This window comes from Pipistrellus kuhlii, unplaced genomic scaffold (genome assembly GCF_014108245.1).
Source record: "Pipistrellus kuhlii isolate mPipKuh1 unplaced genomic scaffold, mPipKuh1.p scaffold_m20_p_11, whole genome shotgun sequence".
Lineage (NCBI taxonomy): Eukaryota > Metazoa > Chordata > Mammalia > Chiroptera > Vespertilionidae > Pipistrellus > Pipistrellus kuhlii.
Window position 1 is genome coordinate 20,682,046 of NW_023425416.1, and position 25,965 is coordinate 20,708,010.

Genomic DNA, 25,965 nt, shown 5'->3' on the forward strand with positions numbered 1-25,965 from the left:
GGTCAGAGCATGTCATAGCGACTGGTTGTTCGGTTGTTCTGCTGTTTGGTCTATTTGCATATTATGGTTTTATATATATAGATTCCTGGACATCAGTGTGCCCCGGGGGCGGAGGGGGGAAGCTTGTGTAGTCGTGTGTTTTTTTTGTGTGTGTGTGTTTTTTTTTAATCCTGTGTGAAGTATTCTAGGGGAAGAAAATATGGTACTTAATATCCAAGAGCAGAATCTTCTCTCAAATAAAAATATACATTTTTTTTAAGTTAGTTTTCCCATAAAGCTCAAATCAGAATGACTTTGACTCAAATAAGGCTCTTTGCACACTGCCTGAGTACATGCACACTTAACATTTATGTAGAATTCTATTGAGTGCTTTCTCCATTGAAGCATGGAATGATCCTGGGAGCTCCAAGTGAAAACAAAATTATTATTACCGTTATCTCCATCTTGTGGATGGGGAAACGGAGACTCAAGAAGCCCTGAACACTGTTACCACAGACCTGGTTTCCAGCTGTTAGGAAACACCTTTACAAAACGCAAGTCCGGATTCACCAGGTAGCCCCTGGGGAAGGTACCCCCTTGAGAAGGTGCCCAGACAAGCCCAGATCTATAGGAGGCAGAGCACAGAGTGCGCAGGGTGGAGAGTAGTGTGGGGAGACACAGCCATGAGGTTTAGGAGACGAGAGCTATGGCATCTTACCTGGGCTCTGGCCAGAGGCTGACACATCCCCGGTCACACCCAGAGTTTGGGGTCTGAAGTGTACGCATTTGGTCAGGGAGCCCCCAGTGATGGCAGGACATGGGGGGCAAGGAAGGGATTGACTTCCTCAGACACACATGTGAGTGCACATGTATGCTTATCTAGGTGTGTTTGCGTGAAAATGAACGCTAGGGACCCCGCAATTTTGTCTAGAACTGTGGTCAGCAAACTGCGGCTCGCTACCCACATGCGGCTCTTTGGCCCCTTGAGTGTGGCTCTTCCACAAAATACCACGGCCTGGGCGAGTCTATTTTGATGAAGTGGCGTTAGAAGAAATTCAAGTTTAAGAAATTCGGCTCTCAAAAGAAATTCCAATTGTTGATTTTTGGCTCTGTTGACTAATGAGTTTGCCAACCACTGGTCTAGAAGGATCTCAGGGCCTGGATAACCAGGAAGGTGTGGGCAAGTGTTCAGACATTTGGGACCCCCAGAGGAATGGGCGGCGTGGTGCTGAGCCCTGCCCAGACAAGGTGGTAGGGAAGGGAGGAAGTATGGAATGGAAACCACTCAGCCCGGCAATGATTGCACCTTCCGTTGGCCTTGACTTGCTGTCCATGCTGAAGATTGTGAAATATCACAAATTCTAGGAGCTTACTTCTGGGGTGATGGGGGAGGCAGGGACACCCGAGGGTTTGATGTGTCTGTGTGGCCACCCTGGCCCTGGCCACCAACTATGGAGAGCCTCCTGGGCACCAGTCCTGGCTGCCTGAGGTTGGTGAGAACGATGCCAGGGAACTGGTGCTCCCGTCCCCATCAGCAAGAGGACCACCCTGAGGCCAGGAGGTGGAACCGAGAGCTCCCAGGGGCCCAGCAGACTGAGCAAAGGCCACTGGCTCCCCAGGCTCTGTCTGTGCTCCGTCCTGTGCGTCAGCCATGCTGCAGCCTGAACCCCTTTGCTCCCATGTCAGATGTTTCCGGAGCTTGAAATCAAGGACCCCGCTATGATTAGCAAACAGAGGTGGGCTTGGGGACGGGGAAGAAGTAGGCTTACTGGAGAGGATTCTGTGAAGATGGAATTTAAATGCGTGTCTTACATGTTCACCTTTAACAGGCTGGTTCAGCATGGTGACCCCAAATTATCAGATGTGTACAAGCCCGTTTAGAGTTCTGATTGTTAGCCAAAAACTGAGCGGAGCACTTTATTATTTATTTTAAAATCACCAAGAACATGCTTCCATTGACTTCAGAGAGAGATGGGGGAAAGGAGAGGGAGGGAGGGGGAAGTGAAAAGGGGAGAGAGAAAGAGAGAGACCTCAGTGTGAGGGAGACACTGATGAGTTGCCTCCCACATGCACCCCAACTAAGGATCTAATTTGAAACCCGAGTATGCGCCCTGACCGGGGAATCGAACCTCCCACCTTTTGGTGCACAGGGTAATGCTCCAGCCAGCTGAGCCACATCAGCCAGGACCTGAGTGGAGCACTTCACAAGCAGTGTCCCGGGATCCTCAGCAAAGAAACTGAGGCCCACTGAGATCAGATTGTTTCATGTGGCGGAGCTGGGACACACATCCGGGTCTGCGGGACCCCAAGGCCTGGGCTTGCAGACCCAAGAAGGAAGCGGAGAGCAGCCCCCAGTCTGATGGCCTCCAGCCCGCTGGGGACCGTGGGCAGGGTCCTTCCCTTCTCTTTGCGTTCTCTGTCCCTAAAGCCGAGAGGTGGGGACTGGATGGGACGATGGGCTGCTCCCGGTGCCCAGGCGAGGAAGGGAGGCCGCACACCCCACCTCCTCTTCCATCTCCCCCATAATAGCCTCCTGGGCCTGATGACTGGGGACGCTAAGAGCCCTTTCTCCAATGGCAGTGAATGCCGGTAATGACAGAGCAGATGTGGCACTGTTAATTATGTCACTGGCGTTAAGTGAGAATGCCAGCCCCGAAGAGTTAAATGGCACTGCTGGGCGGCCGTGGCTGTGCCTATAAGCTGTGCCATCACCCGGGCCAAGGCAGAACCACCTCCTCCCTGACCTTGAGCCAGACAGGAGTCACAAAGCCGCCTTCACGTCAGTCTTGTTCCCAGCACAGTCTGCCGCGGCCCCTTGGAGCTGGAGACACAAATGGCTACTCCGGGAGGTTTTCTTGGAGACCTCTGGGACAGTGACCTTCAGGAACAGATGTGGGCAAACACCTGGACCAAATAAAACTTGGAGCTCGTACTGGGTACCCGGCCCTTCTGTGAATCAGGTAAACCAGGCGGTGTTTCTGCTTCCAAGAGCTACTCCCCGTCAAAGCCGTGCATCTCCTCCGAGTGGGAATGCTGTGTTTCTGTGTCTCCAGTGGCCAGCATAGTAGAGGACGCATAGTGGGTACTTGGGTGAGAGCCAGAGGCCACCCAGGTGGCAGCCAGAACAAGATCCGCCGTGGACTGAATGGGGCAGAGGGACAGGGTACGGGACTGACTCTCTGGGCACCTCCAATCCGGCCTTTCTGGGTGGCCAGGCGACCATGGACAACCCCCTTACCGTTTCTGAGCCTCGGTTTGCACACCTGCAAATTGGGTAGAGTGAGAGCTGTGGAGACTGCAAGAAAAACCATGTCTCCTAACCAACTGCGGCCCTGAGCATGGCGGGCCACCAGAGGTGGCATAGTGTCTGCACAGTGACACTATGGAGGCAAGTCAGCAGGCGGAGAGCATGCGGCCACCAAGGGCAGCTGCTGGTTCTTCTTTAGGACTTGAAATGTCCCTAAACCTACTACCCCTCTCCAGTAGCTCTGATTCTCTCCTCCGCACCCCCTCCCCCCCCTCACACACACACTTCCTGGACCTCAAAAGCTATTATTTCTCAGGTTTTTCTTGACCAGAGAAAGCCACAAAACCCACCCATTTCAGACACCTCTGCATTTTAGACGGGTAAACCGAGGCCCATAGGTACCATGATCCATGGCTTCTAACCCCTAACCCAGTGCTCTTCCCCTGCTCCAAGCCAGCCCAGCTCCACTGTTGAGAAATTATTAAATAGAGTTGGTGGAAGGACTCTGGTTGCTGTGGCAACGGAGCCTGTGTCCTCGGGAGATAATGGCGTTGTACAGGCAGAGTGATGTGTGTTGAATGCTGATTCGGGAGCCGCTGGAGCGAGCGAGAAAGCGGAAGGGACCGTGTCTAGGATTTGAGATTCCCCCATAAAGGACGCTCGGGGCGAGTGGGGCTGGGGGCAGGTGTGAGGGAACATGCTTTGTCTAGTTCCATCCTTCCCGTGACCTTGGCGGGAAGGGACCATCACCTTCACTTCTTCCTGGAGGCACAAAGGGAGGTGAAGTGCCTCCCCCCCCTCCCCAAGGCACAGGGTAGAGGACTGACTCTCTTCTCTAGGCCAAAGGTGCAGCTGGGATTTAAACCCCGAACTACTTCCTGGGGTTTGGGAGGGAGAGGCTGGAAAGGGACTCTGACAGGGAGAGCGGTGGGTGGCGTAAGGACCCAGAGGGGGCCAGCTCTGAGCCTTGCGGTAAGAGCACCCAGGCCTGAGCGCTCGTGGAGACCTGATGGGCCAGGAGCAACCATTCCAGCACAGGAGGAATGGGGAAACCGGATAGCCAGGTAGTGCCACACCTCAGCTTTGGTGCCAAAGTCAAAGCCTTTCCTCCCACTCCCTCGCTGTGTGACCCTGGGCAAGTCACTTCACCTCTCTGAGCCTCCGTGTCCTCATCTGCCAAATAGAGATGATAACAGACCAACTAAGTTGGTTGTTGTGAGACCAACTAAGGTAAGGGAGGCAGAGCACCCAGCAGCACTTTGGGGCATAGCTCCATCAGGAGTCGCTGTTGTTATTACCGAGAGAGGAGAGGCTAGCAGAAGGGTCCGGCCCATGCATTGCTTCTGATTTGTGGGGTTGAAAGATGGGTAGAATGAGTGCAAGAATGATAAGGAACAGGCTCTTCATTCCAGGCTGGTGAATATCAGAATGAACAGCTCCCCATCACCAAAAATATGCACACGTATTTTGCATTTGGAAAATATGGTTGGTGTAGCTCCCTACAAATGCACTGTCCTAAAAGCCTAAGTGTAAACCAACCTGGGGGAGATTGTGTTTTCTCTGCTGGTTATCTGAACGGCTCCACACTGCAAACCCTTTGGAAAATAAACACTCTCACCCGCACTCCTCATTTCTCTCTCCTGCGCAAATGGCACAAATATTTACTTTCCTAATCAGGGATTGGAGAGCATAGGGTTAACACCCCGAGGAACCCCAAGTTCATCATTTGCATGCTGGCACAGAGGTCCTAGGAGCTGGCAAACAACCCCCATCCCACTTTGGAAGCAGAAAGAGGGTGCTGGGCTCAAGCATTTGGCTGTTTCAGTGAGAGCAGCAGTGAGAGCTGGGGTCCTGATTACTTGGAGGAAAGCAACCATTTTGCTTGTTTCCACAAACCTGTCTGGGCCAGTCCGCGCCCAGAGAGAGCAGCCTGTTCCTGTATTCCTGGGGAGGGAGGGCCATCGGTCCACTGCCCAGCCTGGGGCTGGATGACAGGTTACGAATGAAGCAATGAGCCCGAGACCTCGGGTTCTGATGGGTCCATCCGGCGCAGGCATGCAGGTGAGGGGTCCGGGACAAATGAAGACAGTTGATATTTAACCAGGATTTGAATGGATGTGCTAATTACAGAATAAGTACACATGTCCACTTTGGGAATTACGTTTAATGAACAATTTGCTCTGAGAATTTGGTTTGGTCAGCATCTCCTAGTAGCTCCCACCTTTCCCTTGCGTTGATTGCCTTACAGGTTAAGATAATGATGACATTCTAGCCAGGACTTTTTCCCACAGCCATAAAAAAAATTAATAATAATAATACTAGACCTAATCAGGTGACTTATAATGTCTGCCAGGTCCCAAGCATTGACGATGTACCAGGCCCTCTACTAACCACTACGCATTCTCCCACTTAATCCTCACGGCCCCCCTACAGTAGATATCATCACCTTGTCTCAGAGAGGTTGGTGACCGGCCTTCAGTCACACAGCACCTGGGTTAGGACTCAAAACCATGCTTTCTTTCCCTCAGGCCAGTGCCTTTAGCCACTGCCTTGTTCTGTCTGCCCCTGGCATGACTCATGACAATAAGTCTCTAGAGACCCCTTGAATTTGTTTATTGTGCATGGAACTTAAGGATATTCGCTCAGTAAAAGTCCCATTCTCCCACTTGGGTAGTTTATTCATGCTATGCGGGATGTTTCCCTTTAAAAGAAGGAGGGATTCATACTAGATTTCATTGGAAAGCTAAGCGAGTGAAGCAAGAACAGATGCTTTGGCTGAAGTGAGCATCCATTCAAGTCTTTTGAAAAGAAAATCAGCTTTCTCTTTTGGGAAATAATGGAGACCCTGGAATCTGACCCTTAATCGACTGAAAATACACGTCCTCTTTATTCTTACAAACGATCCCAATGCAGTTCTCTCTACATTTTATTTTAATCCAACTGAGTTTACATTCAGATAACAGTAGGCCTGAAACCGGTTTGGCTCAATGGATAGAGCGTCAGCCTGCGGACTGAAAGGTCCCTGGTTCGATTCCGGGCAAGGGCATGTACTTTGGTTGCGGGCACATCCCCAGTGAGGGCGTGCAAGAGGCAGCTGATTGATGTTTCTAACTCTCTATCTCTCTTCCTCTCTGTAAAAAATCAATAAAATATATTTTTAAAAAAAGATAACAGTAGGGTTTGTTGTTGCCCAACTATAAAATTATGATACTCAGTGTGATTTTATACACATCTCCCCCCAGCAGGATTTTTGCGTATCCCCTAGGGAAGGGTCCACATTAACCCGGTCCTTCTACCACGTAGAGAGCGCTCCGGAGTGACTAGATTGCACCGTGTGTATTAAGACTGCAAACTCAATGGCCACTGAGGGCCAGGCAGGTCAGAGAAATGAGTGACGAGGTCAGGGGCAGGATGACAGTCCTGGTGGGACTTGCAGTAAATTGGAAAACACATACCCACAAAGGATGGAAATTCAAATTTTAAAATTCTAGGCTGATGCCACTCAACCAAACACACATGCGGGACCCACGCGGCCCGAAGGCCACTAGTCTGAGATCCCTGGTAGTTCTTCCTGTGACGTTGTGTGATCCAGGTCCCGACAGCTTATCTTTGGGGGCCTCGGGGTGTTCTCCTCTAGAATGGGGCGGATAAAGCCGGCAGAGTTGCTGAGAGGAGGAAATGGAGTCCGGGTGTGGACGCTTGGTGAGGAGCTGTGGAGCAGTGAAGGGCCGCCATCATGGAAGTGCCATCGGTGGTACGGAGTCAGCTTTCCCCGGGGGCTGAGTGTCTGTGTGTGATTTATTAGAGGTCGCCGTTTAGTTCAGCCCGACCCTGCAGCATTACATGTTTTCTTTTTCCCACATCTGAGGTCTTAATGGGCCTTTTATCCCAATGCCCTTCAGAGCCTTGCAATATCCTGAACGAGAGAGAACTCTTGTTTAACCCCCTGGTTTTCTTACAAGTGTTTTGTAAAAAGGCAAAAATTGCCTGGCGGTCATCGCGTCATTGTTGTTTTCTGATCTGAATTAATCCTTGCTGGCCTGTTGAGCCAAGGGCCTTTTCAGAGGCATCCCCTAGGATGGAAACGCTCCGGAATTCCCCACACGGGCCAAGGAAGGTGGGAAGAAGGAAGCAACGGGGAACAGGACCGTGAGGGCCCGGAGGCTGAGAACCTACGGCTCCTGTTGCTCCGGACTCAGGGAAGATTCTCAGTGCCTCGGGCCCCCGTTGGAAGGCCCAGACTGCTGGGCGGCCCCACTGAAGTCCCTCAGGAACCAACTGAAGGAAGTCAGTGGGGAGACCCTTCAGCCTGGGCTTCAGTTTCAGCTCCTCAACTGCTTGTGACCTTGGGCTCTTCCAGCCACAGGCTTCTTATTGGTGAGTGTAGACTCCCTCCCTCCTGGGGGTCTCCCAAAGGTTCACTGAGATCACAGAGGACCCTTGTTCCTCCATGCCCTTTCCCCTGTCACCGCCACTGTCTTCCTCTCTCTTCGCTGTCTTCACACTCTTTTCCCCTCCTCCCTCGCACCTTACTCTCTCCCACCCCTCCTCGCTCGTCCGCATCTATGCATGGGCTCTGCTCCCCTCCCTCCAGCTGCACCCCCACAGGAGCTGGTATCTGGAGCTCTCCTCACGGGAAGCAATCAGGAGCCCCCTCGCAGAGTGTGGGTATCTTCTCACAATCCTGTGACCTGGAGGTGGTCCCTGCAACCGGTCTGTGGAGGGACCATTCACACCAGAGAAGTCAGCGGCCACCCCAGATCCGGCCTTTTGTTTGCCTTCGTGAGAGCTCCCCGTTCAACACTTGCCAGCCCAGCACTGCTTCGGAGGTGGTGCCTCCTTCTCCGGGACAGCCATTTCTTGAGGACTCATAATAGCAACGTCGCTGGCCCAGAGGGGGAATTCAGGAGAGCATGTTCCTGTCGCGCACTGAGCTGCTGGGGGAAGCAGAAGCAGTTGAAGACTCAGGGGCTATTTGTACAGAGGGGACCGTGTAGGTGGAGAGACAGGACAGAAGGATTAGTTAGCTATGAGGAAGGAGAGAAGCCAAGTTGTATAGAGTGACCAGGCTTTCCCCAGTGCCTCCACCATGGTCCCAGCTCAGGCACTATGCTCCGTCTCCCTCCCACTTACCCACACAGTTGCCAGGCTCTTGCCAAATCACCATCCAAGGACATCTCCCCGCCTACAAGGTTCCAGTGGCCCCCGGCTCCCCCAATACTCACATCGGGGAAGGGGCAGTAGAAGCATGGGCTTTGGAATCAAGCTGCTACCTCCTGGACCTGGAACCTGGGCAAATTGCTTTATTTCTTGAGCCCCATTTTCCACATCTGTGCAGTGGAGTTTTGTGAGAGTTAAATGCAATCAACCATGGATGCACTACACATAATAATCACTTAATAAATGGCTCGTATGATCATTGTTCTATTACAGGATACAACACCTGCCCCCTTTCCTGCATTCAAAGCCTTTTACTGCTACTGGCTATCTCCCCAGCCATGATCTCTAAATCACCCCAGATTCTAGCCAACCAAGCCAGGCACCTCACCATCTCAAATTATAAGATGCATTTTGCCCTGTTCTCTCTGCCTGGAATGGACCAGAAGCAGTTAAGTCAAGGATTCCAGTCCTGCTTCGGTAGCTGTGATTATAAAAATACTAGAGGCCAATGCATGAAGATTCGAGCAAGAATGGGCTTCCCTTCCCCTGGCTGCTGGCACCACCTTTGCTCTAGCCCGAATCTGCCTTTCCACCTTCCCACGCTTCCCAGAGGCCTGGAGCAGCTGGGGCAGTACAGAATGCCCACCCACCCCCAGCTGCTTGGTGCCTGACTATGCAAATTAACCCGCCATCTTTGTTGGGTTAATTTGCATACTCCTGATTGGCTGGAGGGCATCGTGAAGGTATGGTCAATTTGAATCTTACTCTTCTATTAGTGTAGGTGTCTTTCTTCTGTTTTCTTTCCACCACCCCAAATGCTATCCTCTTCGTGATGTTTGCCTAAACCCAGGCCCCCTTGACAGGGTGCCATCCCTCCTTCTTAGGCTGCAGAACTTACCATGTGGATGTTGGTTTCATGGCCCATCTCCCAGCCGTCCTGAGAGCTCATATCCCCCTGCACCCAGCGTGGGCCCTGGCTCCCTGGAGGTGCACAGTCGATGCGGATTGGATTGGACTGAAAATTGCCATGACAAAGCAAGGTGCTCAGTCAGACATTGCAGACAATTAAGAGCCTGAACAGATGTTTGCAAGCCACTGATTGTGTGAGCGAGACAAGCAGGATGAGATGAGCATGGGGTTGGAAGTCAGAAGACAGCACTAGAAGTCAGAGTCCAACTCTCCTCCTTGCTCATGGGAGGAAACCAAGGCACAGAGAGGGAAAGGTCACACAGCTAGTTTAAGCATGGATCCAGGAATTCAAACGGTGCCTGCGCTTTCTCCTTTCCCATCAGTCCCTGGGAAGGCCTTCTCCCTGCAGGTGGGTCCTAAGGCCACGCCTCTGGGCTGCTGTGAGTGCAGGCAACGTTTGCAGTTGGAGCAGAGCCGGGCCTCCCGGAGGGGATTGCCACCCCGTGGGGCCAGCTGCCTCCTGGGAGACTCTAACTAGAGCCCCCAGCCTCAGGGGGCCTGGTGCGAGCTGCTCAGCCTGGATCCCACGTGACCTCTCGTTGGCCACCAGGATACTTGCAGGATTTGCCCAGTAGGACCATGGGCCTTTCCCGCAACCAGAGCTCAGAGGGTCTGGTGCCAGCAGCCTCTCTCGGGCTTCTTACAAAGAGCACCAGACCTTATCCCTGCGGGGTTTGTCTCGGAGGGAGTTGCCTGCTGGAAATTAGCCACTCGCGCACGTACCAGAGATGGGGCTTGGGGCTTCCACACGCACCCCCTCCGGAGACAATAGAGTGGGTACGAGCATGGGCACAGGAGACCCGCTCCTGGGTTCAAGTCTAACCTTCCTGGTTCCCAGCTGGGAGACCTTTGGCAAGTCCGTTTCCCTTTCCGCGCCTTAGTCCATCGCTAAGTAAAGTAGAGGTGGGTAAGAGCAAGTTAATACACATAAGATGTTTCAAGGTCCCGATAGTAAGTGTCCAGCTCACTTCCTTCCTGCACTCTGAGCTCTCCCTTTCTTTGTTAATGAAAAGTTGGGAGTTTTGTTTAGTTTTAGTTTTTGTTTCGTACGCAGCCACAAAGAAAGAACGATGGCTCTGGAGTTCGTTTAACCTTTGGATGGCTCCAGAAAGCTTTCAGCCGTCACAAAGCTAATTTGTGTCACTCTGGTTGTTGGTGTAGGTAGGGTATCCTGTAGCCTTCTCCTCCATTCTGGTTTTGGAGGCGCCTGGAAAACCAGACTTCCAGGCGTGCAGAGGCTGCAAGCAGAGGGGAAGGATGCGAGGCTCGGTTTTCTCGGCTGTCATAGGCCTGTGATGCCAGGTGAGCTCATCTCCACGTAGTCACATTTCTCCCCTTCCAGAGCCCAGCTGGCAGGCTCAGGTAGGACAGGTCATCAGGCCACATCTGAAGGCTTCAGAGAATTTCACACGGGCCAGTGCCTGGGAGGCACCCGCTGGGTGAGCCGATACCACTGGACCGTGACTCAGAGGACCAGGGTTAAATCCTGTGTGACCTTGGGCAGCTCATCTGACCTCTCTGAGCCTCAGTGCCATCAATCGCAAAATAGGACCAACCTTTTTAGCTTTGTTGTATTTAGCACTTGCTGGGCACAGTGCTAGACAATTCAGATCCAGTCCTCCCACTGTGTGAAGGGGTCCATATTGGCCCCATTTCCCGATGAGGAAACAAACACTAGAGAAAACAAGTCACTTGCTTGAAAGTCACCCTGGGATGTTGTGAAGAGTAGGCCTTCAATCAATGCTTTTGAGGAATGTATCCGGGTCTGCAAATTAACTCGGGTATTTGGAGGCAGCTGAAGGGTTTGTGCCAAGATGTGAAACTGCTTTCCTTCATCTCTTGAGTAAGCTTGATGGGCCAAGAGATGGGGTGGGGTGGTGAAGAATTGTAAGGATCGTATCACTTATGTGCTGGGTGACCTTGACCCCAGCCCTGTCTGGGCCTTTTTCTCCATGTGAACACTGCTAGTGCAGACCAGGTGTCCAGGGGTGGCATGGGCTAGACAGGAGGCCTCATAATTCCTTCCAGTTGAGGGCCCAAGGATGAGAGAGAGCCTACCATCTAGGCCTGCACCTGTCCATTTTGCTTGCAGCTTGCACTCTGACAAAGATGGACTCCTTACCATCAGACTGGGCGCAATCCTCTGAGGCCCAAGGCCTTGGAGACCCTGTCCAGCTGCCCCTCCTCCATCAGAGCACCTTTTCCAGGGAGCTGTTCCTCACCCTGGGAGCATCGCATGACCAAGGCTGCCCGCAGCGCCTGCCATCCACCTGCACGTCCCCACCTCCCTCTAACTCCTGCACCTGATCGTCCGCCGTTAATTGGTCCTCACATTCTTACAACATTTTCTGGGATAAAGCACTCCCGGGGCCATTTTTTTTGGGGGGGGGGGAGGGGGCGGGAGGGGTTTCTTTGAGTAACACTCTAAGCTGCTATTGACAGCACTTCCTGTGCCTCAGGAAGAGTGGGCATTCTTCCCACGCACCATCTCACTTCAGAGTTTCACAGCATTCCTGTGAAAGAACACGGGTTCCTGTTTACAGATGAGGAAATGGAGACTCAAGCAAGGTACCTGTCTAGCCCCTGAGTCAAGCTTTGTCCAATAGTCAGGGTCGTCCTTACCCTGCAGCTTCTGCAGCCGCCACGTGCACCGGAATCCCTGGCATCTGGTTAAAATGCAACTTCTGATGCCATGGTCTGGAGGGGAGGGGGGGCGAAATTCTTCATTTTCCAGCAGGCTCCTTGGTGATGCCAATACTGCCCCTCCGAGAACCACACGTTGAGTAACAAGGCCCCGAAGTACTAAGCAATTTGAGACTTAATAGGCCCAGGCTGGCAAACCTCAACTTCCTCATCTGTCAGAAAGGGTGACTCTGCTCTCAGCTTACAAAGACGGAATGGGGAGTGGACGTTACAGAACCTGTGGAATGCCCAGCCCCAGTAGGTTCTCCATAAAGGCTGGCTCCTCGCCCATGATGGGAGCTGGCATCGGTCTGGGTGCACAGCAGATGCTCGATAACGTCTTCTCCAATTGATTAAGCCTGGCATTTCCCCCTAAAGCAGAGAATAAACCGCATTCTGTTTCCTTTTGGAGTGCAGCCAAACCCAATATTAATTTTTTCCCCCTGAACCGCAGCTTCAGAAAGAAAGAAAAACGAGTAGAATGATTGCAATCTGAAGCGAATCGCTGTTAATTTCTATAATTACAGAACAGAACAGGAGCAAAACGAAGCAGGAACGTGCACTGAGTCCTGGGAGGGAGCGGAGGAGGCGGGGGGGTGGGGGGGAGGGTTGGGGGGAACCCTACTTCCCAGGCCACTGCTCTCCTGCCTCCCTGGCTCTTCATGGCACCCCACTAGCTCCGCGGGTTCTGGGCCCAGGCCTGGCCCTGGACAATAGCCACCCTGAGACGCTGGCCTTGGCCTTTTGGCCTCTGCCTAAGTCCCCACCCCACACAGCCTCCTGTCCCTCTGAAGCAATGGGACAGAGGCAGATTGTCCAACTCGCTGCCACATGCTCCCCTCCCCCCAGCCTGCCATCTGGCCCAGGGCTGGGCTGTTGACTGCCAATCCACCAGCAAGACCTGCAGGCCCCACCTCCAAAAGAGATCCCCAGTGCCATGCCTTACCAGTTCTGCCCTCAGCCACTTTCCAGTCACCAGCATCTCTTGCCTGGGCTCTGGGCCTGTTCGTGAGCCTCCCTGCTCCCACCCTTGCCTCTCTGCAGCCTCTTCTGGGCAGCCAGAGTGAGACTCACAAGCCAAATTCAGATCACACATCCCCGGCAACACACACACACACACACACACACACACACACACACACCCGGCTTAAACCCTCCACTCTCTCCCATCCCATTTAGAGTAAAATCTGAACCCCTTGCCAGGGTCTCTGAGACCTTATGTGATCTGGCCCCTGCCCACCTCTGACTAGCTCCGTTCCTTGCTGCCTTAGACGGTGGCCACCCTGGCCTCCATGCTGTTGCTCAGACATGCCGAGCTTATTCCTGCCTTGGGGCCTTTGCACTGGCTGTCTCTTCGTTTGAAATGCTTTATCTCAGGGAGTCAGATTTCTGGCTCCTAATTCAAATTGAAAGACAATCTAGTTCAGGCCAAAGAAAACAAGCCCAAGGGCGAATTTTGACCCATATTTGCCACTTCTGATCTAGAGCTTCCAAACTCCATGTGTTTTCTTTTTCTTACAAGGCGTCTCCTTACCCAGGGGTTGGCGGAAGTTCTTCCTGTTTGGTTTGGCCCATTTTTATCAATGGCTTTAGGACTTGGTCACAGAGAGCACATTGAGGATGGACAGGGCATCATGGGAACACTTTTACCAACTCCCCCCCTCAAGGCTCTTTTTTTTAACTCCTCCCCAAAGTTCCCCTGAATGAGTTGTCTTCTTTACAAATCTGATCACATTATCAGCCCTGTCCCATCCTTGAAATTAGTCCATAAGTTCCTTAAGCTTTCAAGGTCCTTCACAAATTGATCTTCCGAGCTTCAAACCTTCCTACTTTTATTCAAGCATTTCCCGCCATTTGGGATGCTCTTCCCTCGTTTTGAGCCTGATAAATACCTACTCATCCTCTAAAACCCAGCCCAAATGTTCCCTCATCTGGGAGAGATACCTTCTCCAGTTGAATTAACTCATTCCTTCTAGGCCTACAGTGCCTTATTCATACATTCCCATAGTATTTATGATTGTGATTAGCTATAGGCAGAGACATTTTTCTTTCCGGGCTTTGACCTTGTCAAGGTTAGGGACCTCATCGTATTAATCCTTGCAACTTGACTGTCCGGCTCAGCTCCGTGTACACCTGAGGCCCTCAGAAAGTATTTACAAAACTGAGTCTTTCTACTGGCCCCCGTTAGTTCACTGATTCAAACTCCAGGGACCAGGGTGCGGTTCAGTGTACAAAATGCCTGAAAAAATTGTTCCATTGCCATTCCAGCACATAGCACACACTCAGTAAATATTTGTATAAACCAAGGTGTGAACGAGGAGCATACAGAGGACTGGTTGCTTGTGGTCTCACATTAGCAGAGCCCTTTTGAACATGGCTTCAGTGGAAGTCAGTCAATGAGGGAAGGAGCTTGGAGGATTGTGAAACTAGGTTCTTGTTCACCTGATGAGGGAGAACTGGAAGACGCTGGAAGGTGGCTTTGAAAGAATGCCCCCTACGTTGTGAGCTGGTGAGAGGCATTTCTCCTGCCCACTCGGCCAGCCTGGCGCTCAGGAGCGGGGAGGCCCCTGGTCTCAACGCACAGACCCACAGGCCATCCTGACACCCGCGAAGCTCAGGAGCCTGTTTCAGGAAAGGGGAGGTCACAGTGGTAAAGGTTAGTTCTGCTTCCAAGGTCATTAATTTTCTAGAAAGACAGCCAGGTTCCCTTGCTGTGCATTTGCACGTGCCTGTGCTCTCCGCGTGCTGTTTTTCATGAGGGGAGGGACAGGGTAACCAGCCGGTGTCAGGAATTAAAATCCCCGCCATTCCCCCAGAGTGCGTGAGCAAAGCAGCTCCTGGGACGGCTTTATGTCAGCACTGGGTCCCAGGCTTGTTCACCAGCAGGGGTCCCTTTAGCCTTGTCCTTTAGCCTTGTCCAAACATCTACTAGATGTTTGCATGGTTCCCCCCCTCCCCTCCTTACCAGACTTTATTTATTAAAAAATAATTCTTTTTCATTATTTTAACCGAACATACAAATGTACCACTCCCAGCTTCTGACTGGCCCAAAGTGAACAGCTAGACTACCTCAAATTGGTATCAAGAGAGCCAAAGCAAAGGACTTGGCATTTTTATTAGCGAGTATTCCCCACGGCAACGAAAAATATGGTTTCTGGCTGGCTTTTGAAAATGCTGAAAGATGCTGAAGGGCCTGAATAATGAAGCCTCAGTATATGTTAGCTATCATCATCATCATCATCATTACTATCACTATCGTAGCTTCCAGGAAGCTGTGAATACCAGATTAAGATCACAATCCATTCATAGATGGTAACAATGACAATGATGATAATGGAGATTCGTAATAGCTCACTCTGAGCCAGGCATTCTTTCACATGCTTTATATGCATGCTCTCATTTAGTCTTCATCATGAACCTAGGAGAGAAGTGTTGCTATTATCCCCCCCCCCCACACACACACACACTTTGCAGACGAGGAGTGAGCTGGGGAAGTACTCACCCATCGCTAGTAAGTGTGGTGTTAGAGCTGAGGTTTGGTAGCAGTGGGGTAGTCTCGCTGCCGTGCAAGTCAAAGGGTCTTCTCAATCTGAATCCTCAAAGAAGCATCAATTATATTCATTTGTGGCTTTATGACTTTTATCTTCTTCGTGTATTGCACTCGTTCTAAAAGGAAAACCCCACAGACGCTTATGTGGCTCTTCATAGGGCATCGTAGGCATTTGGCTAGATTTGAATACACTTTTCCATATTCTGGAGGTTGTACGTATGACTTCCTCATGGTGAGCTCTTCATAGCAGCCTCCACCTCTGATCTCGCCAGGAGGTGCTCTGCTCATGGAGAAGACGTTGGTATAAACTTCCTGATGGACTGAACTCTCCTCCCTCCGCCTCCCCCCGCCCCTTCCTTTGAGTTCATATCGAATGGTTTCTTCAAAGGACATACACACTATGTTTCACCCCTCTTAAACATGTCCTGCTGTTTTGCCTGCTTGCAGGGGGTGAATCAGAGCTCACCTGGCTCACCTTCTCTCCCCTCCTCTCTGTCTCTGTGTCTCTCTTTCTCCCCCCTGAATGGTGTCAGGTGATCCAGTAAATGTTGGGGTTTGGTTTGAGTCTCCATGATAACAACAAGTAAATCCAATATTTAGTCCAGAAGTTGTTTCCACAGCCCATAGGCATTCCTGAGAACTTGGTCAAGTGGTGAGAGGTAGTAGACAGAGATTTGGGATTGTAACAGAAATCCCCTGAACCAAATCCATATATATATAAAAGCCTAAGTGACCAGCCTACCGGATGACGGCCAACTGGCCAGTAACTGTAATGCACACTGACCAGCAGGGGGCAGTCACTCAACTCAGGAGCTGCTGAGCTGCAGTCACTTGGCAGCCATGGTTTTTGGGTGCGCCCAGAACCAGAGAGGAGAGAGCCTGATTCTGGGATGAGTCTTGCAATCCAGTACTCCTTGGAGGATGTTGGAGAGCCAGTTTTGGCCCGATCCCCGCAGACTGAGGAACCCCACTGGTGCGTGAATCCAGGCACTGGGCCTCTAGTGTAATAAGAAATGGGGGAAGGGGGTCTATTTTATGACTGTGGGATTGCTTTGTAAACTCCAGGAGCAGTACCACAGCCTGGAACCACTAGCCTTTAAGATTCCCTCTCCAGCCTTGATCTCTGCTTTCTTTCCTCCTCAGACCAACGGTCTCTGCTACTCTGAGTACAAGGTGGTCAGAAGAGGGCTGCCTCAGTGATAATGAGCCCTGGAGAGACTGGCCTTTCTCCACCCCATGCCAAAGTCCCAGGGAAGGAGCTTTGATTGGCCAGCCGGGGTCAGGTGACCAGCCCTGGTCCAAGGTGAAGGGATCATTTTAAACACGGCGGCTGGAGCGCACCAGGGTAGATCCTGGGGCCAGTTAAGAATATCCCTGTTTTCAGAGTTGAAGGTTCACCCCACTTTCCTGAGGCTGCTCTCTCCCCCGAATGTCCCAAGGCTCTGTGGTAGACCACAGACTCGCCCGCCTCCTGCCTCTCCGGACATCAGGCGGTCACCCTGCCTGAGTCTGGGGTTCCTTCTGACGGTGCCATGCCCAGGCCAGGACCTAGATGGGCATCGAGACAAACTGTGGGTCATCCATGAGAACAAGAAGCAGTGTTGGCGGTCGAGCTCAGATGGTCTGAAGGTGGTCTGGTTCTCCACGAACTCTAGGAAGAAACTGGCGTTTGGTAATGGGGAGTGCATGCCAGGGGCCGGAGGCGAGTGCCCAGCAAACCTGGGACCCCAGCAGGGCAGAGCGAGGGGGGAGGCCACTGGGGCACGTGCCAGCCATTGCTATGGCTCCTGCATCTGAGAGTCCGCAGACCGGTGCTTCATGTGTTCCTCTTTGCGCTTAGGGTTCCATAAATTTATTCTGTGTGCTTTTATTAATTTAAAACTTTTTTCATAGAAATTTATTTTATTTGTAAACATTTATTTATTTAGTTAATCCTCAGACCAACTCTCTGGGGGGGGGGGTATTTTTTCCATTGCTTTTTCAGAGAGAGTGGAATGGAGGGAGGGTGGGGGAGGAGAGAGAGAGATATCAATATGATAGAAACATGGACTGGTTGCTCTTGCACACCTCTCAACTGGGCCTGGGGGTTTAACCTGAAACCCAGGTATGTGTGCTTGACCAGGACTCGAACCCATGACCCTTTGGTACCCAGGTTGACGCTCCAACCGCTGAGCCAAGCTGCCCAGGGCTATTTGTAAATTTTTGTAGAATTTTAAAAATAATTCTAGAAATTCAGAAGCCTGAAGAAAAAAAAAAAAAAAAAAAGGAAAGCAAACACCACTTATAAACTAATCACTGGGAACATATTAGGGTAAATCTTTTAGTGTTGTTTATTTTGTGATTGTGTTTTTAACGAACACATTTGGAGGGGAGGTAAAAATAGGAACATACATACATACTCAGTAATTGGTTTCAAACTTGGTTTTTATTCCTCAAAGCAAGGGGCTCTCTCTCGTGTTACACATGGTTTTCAGCAGCATGGGGTTCGCCACAACATCCCACTGCAAAGGCGGAGGGAGGGTGGAGAAAATTGCCAGCTGCATTCATTGGCTCCCAGCGGAACCCTGAGAGGCTGCAGCCCTCCGTGGTTTATCTTTTGTTTCTGATAAAATTATGGAACACCTTCCTCACAGTGCCCTCATGCCCACTCTCACAGCTGGCCGCGGGCAGCAGGCCCTACTCCTGCATGTTCCCAGGGCCTCATGGGCCAGCCATGCTGCATGGACTCGCTGAGATCACCCCAGCTGGTGGCTCCAAGGGGCTCACACACAGCACAGCCACTAGCAGGCTCCTTGCACCCCTGCCGCGCTCTGCCCAGGGCTGCTCATCAGTGTCGGCTGTCAGTCACGGCCCCTCCTCTCTTCTGCTCTGCAGGCTCTGTCCCCGGAGGTGCAGAGGGAGCTGCTCCGGAGCTGACCTGCCACAGAAAATCAGGTAACATCAGCTACCAAAACCAGAACCCTTTTCAGACCAGTCAAGTGAAAAGTACTCTTACAAGCCATGAAAGCTCATTTTTTCCACAATTCTACAAGGGAGATAGCATTACCCCCATTTTATAGATGGGGAAACTGAGCCTAGAGCAACGTAGCGCCATTCCGCTGATAAGGGAGATTTAAACCCAAGACTGGGCTGAATCCAGTGTCACACACTGCCCACTGCTCACTTTCTCGGGAACTAGAGGTGAGGGGTTCAGAGTAGGTAAGATGTCTGGAAATGACCGAGGGTCCCAGCGGAACTAGCCAGCGGTCCTTCCTCACCTGAGGGCTGGGGCTGGGCTCCCGGCATAAGAATCTCCTGCTCAGCCAGCCTGGCTCACTGGTTGAGCGTCAACCTATGAACCAGGAGGTCACAGGACCAGTCAGTGCACATGCCTGGTTTCCGGGTGATCCCCAGTGGGGGGCATGCAGAAGGCAGTCAATCAATGATTCTCTCATCGTTGATGTTTCTGTCTCTCCCTCTCTCTTCCTCTCTGAAATCAATATATATGTATATGTATATGTATATGAATCTCCTTTAAGGAATTTGTTAGAAGTATAGATTTGGAGCTTATCTTTGGTGGGAGCTGAGAATGTGTCTTTATAGAGCTTTCCAAATGACTTGGGAACACAGCCAGGCTTGGGAACTGCTGGTGAAATAGCCACAAGTCCTCATTGTTTCCCAGGCACCGTGTGTCTCCATAAATAAATGAAGAACGACAACCCGATGAGGGACGTACTATCGTGTTTCCCCGAAAATAAGACATCCTCCGAAAATAAGATCTAGCGCATGGAAAGATAAGACACCCCCTGAAAATAAGACCTAGCGCAACTTTGGGAGAAAAAAATTAATATAAGACACTGTCTTATTTTCGGGGAAACAGGGTATTATCATCCTCAGTTTACAGGAAAGGGAGGATGGGGCCCAGAGAGGTTAAGACGTTTACTCGAAGTCACACAGCTTGAAAGTGGTTAAGAGGGCTTTGATCATGACCAGCGTTTGTGTGCATATAACCACATTCACCTACCACCTGCAGCCAGGACACCTCCCTGCTCAGCTCCACATTCAGACCCGCCATTGCTTACCCGGCTACGGCTGTCACAGCATCAGGAAATGGAAATCCGATGGCGTCCAGGGAGGCAAAGAGGAGGAGCATTTAGTGTTTCCCTTTGGCAGTTTGGCAGCCTTGGCTTTCTCTGAGCATGACACATAACAGAGGGCACGTGACAGACACAGATGACCAGAGCTGACGCTAGTCCAGGCGACAGCAGACCACACCCACACAAGTTGTCTTTGGAAACCAATGTCACCCCAACCCCCTTCCTCTGGGCGCAGAGCCCGGTGGAAGGAACAGGGTTTGTAGCAGCGCATTCTTAGCGCCCGGGTTCCTCTGTGAGTTGTTTTGCTTTTGTTATTTGGGGGCAGTCCCATCATCCTGCCCCGCTTCACGGCCTGTCACCGCCAGCCTCCTGTTCCAGGTTGACCTTGAACCGCAAAACTGCTGTCCACGTGGACCGGGGCCGACACCGCACGTCCCTCTGCCAGGACCCCTGCGTCCAGACTCCGAGACATGGCGACGGAGGGCAGCAAGGTGGCGGATGGACAGATCTCCACGGAGGTCAGCGAGGCTCCCGTGGACGGCGACAAGCCCAAAACCCTGGTGGTCAAAGTGCAGAAGAAGGCAGCAGCGGACCTTCCGGACAGGGACACATGGAAGGGCCGCTTCGACTTCCTCATGTCCTGCGTGGGCTACGCCATCGGCCTGGGCAACGTCTGGAGGTTCCCCTATCTCTGCGGGAAGAATGGCGGCGGTAGGTGCTGGCCTGGCCGCCTCCCCGCTGGGCCTGGACCCCACAGGAATGTCCCCCACAGACCTTTCCTGGGGCGGCCTCAGTGCAAGGGGTCCCCTACAGCACATGTGTCAAACACAAGGCCCGCGGGCCAAATCCGCCCCGCCAGGCCTTGCAATGTGGCCCGCACCGCGCTGTCATCACTGCACTCCGCTGCGTTTCCATCACAATGACAGTTTATGACTGTTCAGTAAACCATTCGGCCCGCGATGTAGGCTGGATTTTTAGATGTTGGCCCCTTCTCTGATTGAGTTCGACATCCCTACCCTACAGAGTGTGTCAGGCCCCACTTCCTGTTTCTTGTCCTTTTACCAAAGGCTTCTGAGAGAGTGATGCCCTCTGCCAATGATCTGAAAGCTCACCTCTTCGTTGGCCAAGTGCGTGTGATGTGTTTTGAGCAGGGAGGTCCTTGGGCAGGGGGAGCTGCTTTTGAGGCAGAGAGCCAGCCCGGAAGGCCCCATGGGATGGCCTCTCTGCCCCGGGGCTTCTCCAAAGCCGTAGGCCGCGAGCCTCTCTCTTCTCGACCCCGCAGGGGCCTTCCTGATCCCCTACTTCCTGACGCTCATCTTTGCGGGGGTCCCCCTCTTCCTGCTGGAGTGCTCCCTGGGCCAGTACACGTCCATCGGGGGCCTGGGGGTGTGGAAGCTGGCCCCCATGTTCAAAGGTAAGTCTGCGGAGTGGGGCCGTGGGTCGTGGCGATGATCATGCCCGCGGGATGGTGGCCAAGCCAGGGCCTTCCCCATAGGCTTGTCCCCTCTGGACAGAGGGAGCCGCTCAGCCACGTCCGTGCAGGGTGGAGCCGTTAGGGGGCCAGGTGACCACGCTGGCCCAAACCTAGGACGGTAGAGAGGAGGACCCTGTTTGGAGGCCCCCGCATTCACATCTGTCCGCCCTGTTCTGGGAGCCCATTTCCCTGGCAGGAGCTGGGTGCAACTTTCTTGGTTCCCTGGCTCCGTGCTGACAGACACTCAGGTGAGCACGTGGAGGATCATGCTTTCCCTCAGGCCGGGCCCCAGACCCCTCCTTCAGCCAGTCTGTGTGTGGGGGGCCCCAGACACCAGGCCTGGCTCCCTCACTTGCCAGATGCATGTGACCTTAGCCAAGTCCCTGCCTCTCTCCGAGGCCAAGTGAGGTTGTAGCTGTCGTGGGAAATGATGTCAGTGACGTGCCCTGGGGCCGTCGTGGTTATTGAACGGGTCTCACAAGGGTGTGTTCTCTCCCAGGAGTGGGCCTCGCCGCGGCCGTGCTGTCCTTCTGGCTGAACATCTACTACATCGTCATCATCTCCTGGGCTATCTACTACCTGTACAACTCCTTCACCACGGTGAGTGCCCTCCGCCGGCTCCTGCAGCCAGAGCCAGGCCCAGAGTCCAACCGCTAGGACCACAGTCCTGCTGACAGAGCCATCCCTCCAGCGGCAGGGGGTGAGGTGGTCTTCAGCAGCCCTTGTCTCCCCACAAGTATAGCCCCATGACCTGAACCCCTGTTCGGGGCCAGGCCCTTTGTGGGGTAACATCTAACCCTCATGGCACCCCCTCTAAGGTGGGTATTGTTAGCCCATTTTCTACGAGCTCAGGTTTAAACCCTGACCCTCCTATATTCCCGCTGTGCAACTTTGGGCATGAGGCTGAACCTCTCTGAGCCTCAGGGCTCTCCTGTAGTTGTGAGAATTTTGGAGTAAGCGTGTGTGCAGTGCTTAGGTCTGTGCCTGGTAAGCACCGTAAGTAATCACTGTCAGTATCGGTGTGCACCGGCTCAGAGTCGCATAGCTTGGGAGTGGTCCCGGATGGACACGCAAAACCGTATGGTGCGGTTTGGAAAACTCATTTTCTGAGTGAAAAGCGTGAGGTTCAGACATCGGCAGTGACATGTAGGTGCTGTGTGGTCCTGAGCAAGTGGCTGCCCCTCTCTGATCTCTAAAGCGGGGCTCACGGCAGGACTCACACTCGGGAGCTGCTGGGAAGGGGAGGTGAGAAAACGGCTGTGAGGAGGCTCGGGGGCCTAAGGATGGACAGGGTGTGCTGGGATCACGGTTGCCAAGGCCTGTGGCTCAGCAGGGTTTGTCTGTGTCACTGTGCCTCTGCAGACACTGCCGTGGAAACACTGTGACAACCACTGGAACACAGAACGCTGCTTCTCCAACTACAGCATCGCCAATACCACAAACATGACCAGCGCCGTGATGGAGTTCTGGGAGTGAGTGAGGGCTGTTCGCGGTGGGTGGCCTGTCGGCCGGGGCCAGCGGGTCCAGAGGCACCTCAGAAGGCTGATGGAGGAGGTCGGTGAAGGACTGTTTGTGGAGATGCAGGCAGGGCTGAGGGAGCCCCAGGGGAGGGTGAAACCCCTCTCTCCCCCAGAAAGAGCTGAACCTGGGGAGAGCCACTAGATCCACGCTAGAGAAACCCAGCTGCAGACAGAGCCGCAGGGAGCAGGGAGAACACATCCCGGCATCGCTCTCCTCCCCCGGCTCTGAGCTCCTGCTGTTGGTCAAACCCAGAAGAAGCCAGAAGCCGAGGGAGCTGGCAATAGAGCCATAGCTTTCAGCCTCTGGGGCAAGAGCAGGGTGGAGAAGGGTAGGCAGTGGCCAACGGAAAGGAATAACATCCTAGGCCGAGAAGAATCACCAGAGAGGCCAGTAAAGTCCCAATTCATTCTGTAAACCAGTCCTGAGTCACTTAGAATAAAGACACATACACACACACACACACACACACACACACACGTGTGCATATGCAGACACACACACACACTGTCCATAATGAAGGCCATGCTGATGGTTTCATCATAGAAGATGCAAATCAGGAGCATTTTTTCCAAATTGTGGTCCTGAGACCCTAATCTCTTTGGCATGAAGGCAGCATCTGTGCTGGGCAGCTGGATGGGGTTTCCTCTGCCATTTGGATAAGCTGCCCAGAGGAGCCGTCTCTGGAGGTGTCAGAACACATGAAACGTGCTTGGCTAGGCTGTCTCCTTACGAATAGATATCGGGTTCTGCTCTGGCTGGTCCTGCTTTCAGGCATCTCCCACATACAGTTGTCTCCCCATGTCCAGGCTTCTCATTCAATCATTTATTCAGTAAACATTTCCTGAGCACCTACTGTGTGCCAGTCTGGTTAGAGATGTGGAGAAGTAAACGGGCAGTGGAACACCAAGTGACCAGCACCAAGAGGAGGGACACGGAAGGCTGTGGGGCCCCAAGGAGGAATGGTGTCCAAGGATGGAAAGCAGGGCCAGGGAGACAGATGTCAGAGGCAGGTGAGAGCAAGCACGCTAGAGTGAGGGGGTGACAAGTAGTCCAGTCTGAGTGAGCTTGTGGGGTCCGTGGTGAGAGCCAGGACTAGGGAGAAGCAGGGGCCAGCTCACCATAGCTTGCAAGAGCCACCCGGAGAGCTGGGCTTCCTTCTGAGAACAGTAAAAGCTCTTCATTCAGAACTTCAAGCGGAGGAGTGACAGGACCAGACTTTGCGATTAGAAGGCTCTCTGGGGATGGCAGTGGGGACAGAGAGGAAGTGGAGGAGGGGATCTTGTAAGGAGACCTGCAGCCATCGAGGTGAGCAACAGCGGGGGCTGAATTAAGGCACTGGCAGGTCTGCACTTTCTATCGATTGGTATAATGGGCCCCACCGTCCCCACCCAGCTCTTCGATCTCAGGGAGCACAGATGTCATCACAGTCTCAGGGGAAGGTATCACCTGTGTGCACACACCTGCCCAGCTCCCGGGTCCGTCCAGCCCCCGTGACTTTCGCCTCCCTCCTGTTCCACCAGGCGTAACATGCATCAGATGACGGACGGGCTGGATAAGCCGGGCCAGATCCGCTGGCCTCTGGCCATCACCCTGGCCATCGCCTGGATCCTCGTGTATTTCTGTATCTGGAAGGGTGTTGGCTGGACTGGGAAGGTAAGAGAGGTGCACGGTGGGAACTAGAGGGATGCAGGGATCTCCAACCGGGGCTGGCAGGTCCCTTCATCGCGCTGTGCCTCGGTGGTTTTCTTTCCTTTGGGGAGGTGTAAGGGTCAAAGGAAATAATGCAGATCAGGCCCTTCACAGGGTGCCGGGCTCACATTACTTCTCTTGTGATTAGCCTGGGCCTGGCAGAGCCACTGCAAAGCAGAGGGGAAATGTTGCTCGTTTCCATTAAAACGTCCCTGGGCGCCTACTCTGTCCCCAGCCTTGTCCGAGGTGTGGCAGGTCCAGGGTGACCACTCCACATCCCAGCTCTGAAGAGCAACAGAGATGGGTTGATGGATCGTTGAAGACTCAGGCCTTGTGTTCAAATAGACCTGAGTTCCGACTCCAACTTGGCCACGGACTTGGCCCTGTGCCCTTGGGCAAGTCACTTCACCTCTCTGAAACTTAGTTTCTTCCTCTAAAAAAAAAAAAAAACGAGACTAATTCTATGCTTATCTGTTGGTTTGTTATGCAAATGAAATGAGCCCACGGTTTTCATTCTGACCCTGGCAGACAGCAGGAGTCATTGTTTTTGTTTTTATTACTGGCAAGGACAGAGGCCGGCCAAGTTGGGTTGTGCAACCTGAGGACATGGGTGGGGAGCTTGCCTATCCAACTGGAGGGAGGAAGACTGGCCTCAAACCTACATCTTAAGCCCCACTCCGTGAGTCTGGGGACAGAAGCTCACTGATGTTGGCCTAAAGGACTCAGGGCAAGTGTGCTGTTGAGGTCATGAAGTAAGTGAGGGAGAGAGAGGATGTGAACTGACTAAGCCTGGAGACAGGGAGGTTCAGGCTGCCTAAGAAGCTGAATGAGCAAAACAGAAGCTCCGTGAATTCCACACTTGGGCATGGGCACAGCTGATGGAAAACTGCCCCGTTTGGTCTGGTGGGACCTTTGGGCCCAACAGGTTCTCACATTCAAGGCTGGTTTCAGCAGCTCTGCCCTGTCCCTGGCTGCACAGGGAGGAGGGGCCACAGGCGTCTCTAGGCCCAGCTTCTAGAAGCAGAGGAATGTAGGGGCCTCGTCCCCTGGTGCCCCACTGTGTGCTCCTGGGCACGTCAGTTCCCTTCTCCGAGCCTTAGTCTCCTCATCTGTGACGTGGTCACATAATGGTCATTACAGGGTTGTTAAAAAGACCTGAGGGAGATAATCTGTATACAGAGTGGGTAGCATATGCCTAGCACACGGTAGGCACCCAATGCATGACATCAGTTATAATCACTTTTGGGGGGTATCTGGAGTTCCTGCTACATGAGAAGACTGGCTACTTCTCGGGGACAGAGGGAGGGCCTCCCTCACTACGTCTTTTGAGTGAGCCAACCAGTCCATCGGTGCACATGCACTGAGCACTTCCTGTGTACCTAGCTCCATGCTGAACATGGGAGACACATTGCACTGCAAGACCTAGCAGCAAATATTAAGCATGTTGTAAGTCCTCATGCAACCAAACGTTCTGACCAGCAATGTTGATTGTACCCATTTTCCAGACAAGAAAACAGAGAGGCGTAGGGAGGATAAGAAATTGACCCACTATCACACAGACAGTTCTGACTCCCTTTTCCTACTTCCAAGTACAGTGGTTTTGCTATGGGACTGTGGC

At 52.7% G+C, this 25,965-nt stretch overlaps 1 protein-coding gene across 2 annotated transcripts in view; it reads left to right on the forward strand.

The window, feature by feature from the left end:
- SLC6A1 (solute carrier family 6 member 1) overlaps positions 1-25,965 on the forward strand; it is a 44,017-nt gene that overhangs the window by 5,651 nt on the left and 12,401 nt on the right. Inside the window, exons 2-7 of one of the 2 annotated variants that reach the window (XM_036431127.2) lie at positions 18,462-18,521; positions 20,042-20,374; positions 20,946-21,077; positions 21,637-21,737; positions 22,500-22,609; positions 24,179-24,311. In XM_036431127.2, coding sequence (XP_036287020.1) covers positions 20,134-20,374; positions 20,946-21,077; positions 21,637-21,737; positions 22,500-22,609; positions 24,179-24,311 — 717 coding nt within the window. In that variant the 5' untranslated portion in view covers positions 18,462-18,521; positions 20,042-20,133. Of the gene's footprint in view, positions 1-18,461; positions 18,522-20,028; positions 20,375-20,945; positions 21,078-21,636; positions 21,738-22,499; positions 22,610-24,178; positions 24,312-25,965 lie in introns of both variants that reach the window. The other variant, XM_036431126.2, reaches the window with a different exon arrangement.